Raw genomic sequence first — 4,833 nt, forward strand, 5'->3', positions numbered from 1 at the left:
TTGGTACCCCTAGGAGGTGCTGTGTGCTGTACTGGCTCAGTCCTGGGGTTGACACGTCATCTGCTCCAGGTGAGAGAGAAATGTTTGCAAGCAGCAGCAAATGCACTAAAGTGTCTGTTTCTTGGACCTCTTAATTCCTTGGTCTCCTCAGTATTATGGCGTGCTTGATGTAAAATACTCATTCTAGCTGTATGGCTTTAGATTAAAGAGAGGATTCCTTGCTGCTTGCTGTTACATAGGAGAAAGGGTTTGCTGGGTGATGCTGAAAGGAGATGAGTGTTGTGTGTGTATTGTTCTCTCTGTCTTACTAGCTCAGCCTATGAAATCCTGTTTTAAGAACTTGTCTGCTTTTGCGTTCAGATCCCAGCATGCTGAAGCACCCACTTCAGTGCTGTTGAGAGCTCCAGCCCTCCCTTCTGGGGAGAAGGGAGGGTGATTCCTGGGAATGCTTCCAGCACTGGGCCAACTGTGGAAACAACTGGGCTTGGTGCCAGCCTGTCGCAAGGAGGGGGAGCTCAGAGCCGGTACAGGGGGCGTATCAGGCAGGGGCTGGTGTAGCCTGTCGCCTTCCTCAGCATCTTGTTGCTGCTCACATTTCAGGAGAGAAACTACTCCATACAGAGCTTTGGCCAAGCAGGGACTCCGAGAGCGTTGGTACCTGCTCCTGATGGTCTTTTGATAGCAATCGGCACGAAAGAATCTGACATATGTCAGTGCTTCTGGCTTGGAGGAGTAGGAGGAGCTTCTGCCGGTGTTAAGGGGGAGGGGAAGTATGATCTCTGGATACGTAAAGGGAGGATTTTGGAGGAAATCAGGGGGAAGAGGAAGAGCCTCTATGGGGAGGTAAATTGTGATCTCTGTGTCTCACCCAGCAATCTCTGCAGTCCTTGTTCTAGACACTGCAAAACAAACCACAGTGTCTGGGGACCATGGCTACGGACCCACTCTCGGAGCTTCAGGATGACCTGAACTTGGATGACACCAACCAGTCCCTCAGCCAGCTCAAACTGGCCTCCATAGATGATGAGAGCTGGCCAGCAGATGAAGCCCCTGCTTTTCCTAAGTCGGGTAAGCATCCTGCTTGTTTGGGGTCTGGGTTTTGGCCAAAAAGGATTGTTTGTCCTGCAGCACTGTGGTCATATCTACATCTCCAGAGAGGCCCAGCTCCGTTTGAAAGCTTTATAGACACATTAATCTTGTACCACACCCAGGTGAATTAGCCCTGCCACTGAAACAGCACTAAAAAGCTCTGAGCAAGCTGATGTAAATGTACTTTCCCCCATCCTGTGGCTGACTGCACTTAGGTGCTGACGGTACAGACATGCTCCAAGTCCTTAAGTGTCCTCTATCATGGTCTCTTATAGGGTAGGTTGGCCTTCCTGAGTTGAAGGGTCTTGAACTTCCATGTAAGAAGTGGGGTTGGAGATTGAGTTGCTGCTCTGGAATCCTGTCCTATGGACTGCTGCCCAAAGAGGTCAGGGAAATTAGCTTAAGGGCTTATAGGATGGGACCATGCATCCAGGGGTGATGTTAAGATCCTTCTCCTCTGAAAAGCCATGATGTTGCCTTTGGCACTTGGATTTTGGTCTTTGTGAATGTTTGTGACCTATCTGAACAGTCGTTTTTGAGAGGGTGTACAGTCTGAGGGACACATTTGGCCCCCATAGGATTGACAGGTCTCTTCTGAAGCCATTGCTGCTCTTTTCCTCTCAGAATTTCAAAGGAGTGTTTCCAAGGTGGACAGGTACATACATTAGTCCCCCCTATGTTGAAGAACCACTTTTTCTCATCCCTGTACCCCTGGCCAAGGTGATCCAAATCCCTTCTTCTAATTGCTTGTTCCTTGTGTTTTGTGCAGAGGACTCCAAAGGCTCCCCAGAGCCCGTCACTCACCTCCAGTGGGATGATCCCTACTATGATATCGCCAGGCACCACATTGTGGAAGTAGCAGGTAGTGGACTTTCTGTTTTATCCTTTGATGTCTTTGCAGCTGGACTGGGGAAGGGTCTTTCTAATGGGGTTGTGGGGGCACCTGCTATATGCCAGGCCCAAGTGGCAATGACACTTGGCATCCTAAAGAGAAGGAGCACCAAACTTCTTGAATGCTTGCCACGTGTGTCACGTTCCACTGACCTTGGTTAATCTTGCATTGCTTCGTGGCTCTTACTGTCTTGATTATATTATTAGTAGGACTTGGTTGCTTTTGCTGAATAGATGTGGTCTTTGACTATATCCTGAGCACAAGACATGGTTTTTGTGTGGTAATGCCACGGAAATTATCTAGTTATGCAGTACACAGCTGACTGTCCTCAGCTGACTGAGTAATTCGCAGTAGGTCTGTAAGCTCTCTTGTATCTGAGTGGCCAGAGCTTGCCATCCTGTCCAGAAACAGCATATACAGAAATCTGAAACGGGGGAATAGGCCCATGTCCCACTGCAAGGAAAGACCTGATCATTCAGTATCAGAAGCATTTGGATTTTCTCTATGTGGTTACCTTATCCATATTATTTTAATGACACTAATTCATGGCAATTTATTGCCGAGACCTCCATAGGAAAGGATTTTGGGGATATTCTTTATGTTGCTGTGGTAAGCCTGAGGGAAGGGTAATCCCAGTTTGTCTTGTGTTCCATGTTTAAAAGACAAACCTCCTCTTCAACCTGTTGTGACTTGATTTACACTTCCTCCTCCTCGATTATCTATAGCCACTTCCTACCCCTCCTATTGCCTTTCCTTTACCGTGCTCCCTGCCCCACATATGAAATTGCAAAGAAGCAGAGCACGAGCTGGAGTCCTTTGCATTCAGGGTTGTTCTGCAGCAGGGTTTTACCACAGAGGGAAGATTATCAGGCACGTACCTTGGTAAGAGTTGTCCCGACATCATTCTTTTTTGGGCTGTTTCCTAGAATGAGCTTTCTTTCTCCTAACCTCTCATGTTATATCATTTGGGGAGCAAAACAATAACTGTAAACTTTGTTGTCCTTTGTGCCTCTGGCTGCTCAGGTTCACAGGTCCAGGTATTTAGCATTTGGGCCACTGTGTCTTGTAGATTTGCCCCAAGTGCTTTCATTTGCAAATGTGTTACTGACCTTCTTTTCCATGGGGCTGGAGTTTCAGGACTGGGTTTTATAGAGGTCTGCACCCCTCTGCTGGAAGTGGGGGAGTGTCCCTCCATCTGTGGGGACTCCATCATTTCAGTGATGATAGCTAGACAGTTTGGATGCAGATGGCAGAGGTAACTGGTGTTTCTGAACTCTGGGAGCTGATGAGTTAACTGGTTCTGTTGTTCACTTCAGACAAAGCTTCAGACAAAGTGCTTAGCAGAGAGTTTAGATCAGAGACATTGATAAGTCTGGAATGTCAGCCCAAACCCAGGGTATACTTTGTGTGCTGCCTCCTGATGTAAGCACCAGTCTCTCTGTGGGATTTCTGTTCCAAGGTAACACCATTTAGTGTTTTTTCCTGAGCTCTCTGAATGGAGTATCACTCCAGTGGAGGTGTGTCTCAGTGGCTGTTGGAATGTTTGACACGTTGTCTAGGATAGCAAATGAATTATCTAACTTCCTGAAAGGATCTGGAAGTGGTTTGATGGCTGACTGGGAGCTGTGCCTGCATCCTGAAGGAGATCTCTTCCCTGACAGTGGTTTAAAGTGGTATTTCTAGTGAGCTGTCTATCCCTGTTGTGTCTCTGCATAGTGCAGAAGCAGCTCAGAGAAGCTTCTGTTGTTGGTTGCTCCTGGCCAGTTTTCACCAGTAGCTGGTTTGTCTGGAAGCATGTGATGGTCCCACACACATAACATGGTGAGATGCCGTTCTTGGCATTGGAGTAGTAGCATAGCTCCAAATAGTGGATTTACTGCCACATAGTTTAGAGACTTGCTGGTGTCTCATCTCCTGGAAGCAGGATTTATTAAGTTGATCTGCAGGGCCTGAGTTGTAACCTGGCCTCTGGGGTGAAGCTGTTTGTTCAGATTTCTTGGTCAAAAATTAATAACATGAACTGTTTGGAGAATGGGTGATATTCTCTGGGATGTTGTTGGAGCCAATCTGAGAAAATCTGGGAAAATGCTACTAGAAGTAGCCTGGAGAGTCAAAATTGCACTGGAGGGTTAATATGAAATTGTTTGCATCTGGCTCTCCTGACAAGTTGTGCTTGTCAGCACCTTCGTGTGCAATGAGCACTCCTCATCCTGAGCCTGAAACAAGTAGCTCCAACCTGGTTCTCTTGTAAATATTAGGAAATGGCAGCAGAACAAGGGCTGTTTTACCCGTTCTACTGCTTTATGAGCTTTCTCTTCTGTGTCCTTCCCTGTTGTGCACTTGAGAGCAGAAAGCATATGGCTAACTCCGTTCCTGCCTTCCCTGAAGTACATTCTGGGATGCTGATGCTATTTTGAGACAAAAACAGAAGGCTGGTTCCCATCCTCGGGCTGAACTCCATGATCCCAGGGTTATCCTGTGTGGTCAGAAGAGTAATTGCTTCTTGCAGGAAGGAGGGGTGTGTGGTGTTAATTTAAACTTACTAAAAGCCCAGTTTTGATGACAGAAAGTTAACACACTCGTTTTCTAGCTGACTTTAATTCCTCATTGAGTTCAAGGCATGCTGGATTTGAATATCCTGGATATCTGGCCTAAAGAGGGGGAAAATAACATTGAAAAGATTTTGCTAGAAATTTGACAGCAAAATAAGGGATTTGCTTTTGTTTTTCATTTAAAAATAGTGCAGCAGCTTCACAGAGACTTTCCTTTTATGCCCTGTGCTCCAGTCTCTTCTGGAGGCTGGGATCTTCCTGGAAGAGGCTGTCCGTGGGAAGGAGCAGGGATGGCATTGC

General features: G+C 46.8%; 1 protein-coding gene across 1 annotated transcript in view; it reads left to right on the top strand.

Annotated features, from left to right (window-relative positions):
- The first annotated feature begins 878 nt into the window (after positions 1-878).
- The window catches only part of ARHGAP1 (Rho GTPase activating protein 1), a 17,486-nt gene continuing 13,531 nt past the window's right edge, over positions 879-4,833 (top strand). Inside the window, exons 1-2 of the mRNA XM_010015527.1 lie at positions 879-1,068; positions 1,859-1,951. Coding sequence (XP_010013829.1) covers positions 930-1,068; positions 1,859-1,951 — 232 coding nt within the window. The 5' untranslated portion in view covers positions 879-929. The remainder of the gene's footprint in view (positions 1,069-1,858; positions 1,952-4,833) is intronic.

The sequence above is a fragment of the Nestor notabilis genome, unplaced genomic scaffold, assembly GCF_000696875.1.
Source record: "Nestor notabilis isolate BGI_N333 unplaced genomic scaffold, ASM69687v1 scaffold13745, whole genome shotgun sequence".
Classification (NCBI taxonomy): domain Eukaryota; kingdom Metazoa; phylum Chordata; class Aves; order Psittaciformes; family Psittacidae; genus Nestor; species Nestor notabilis.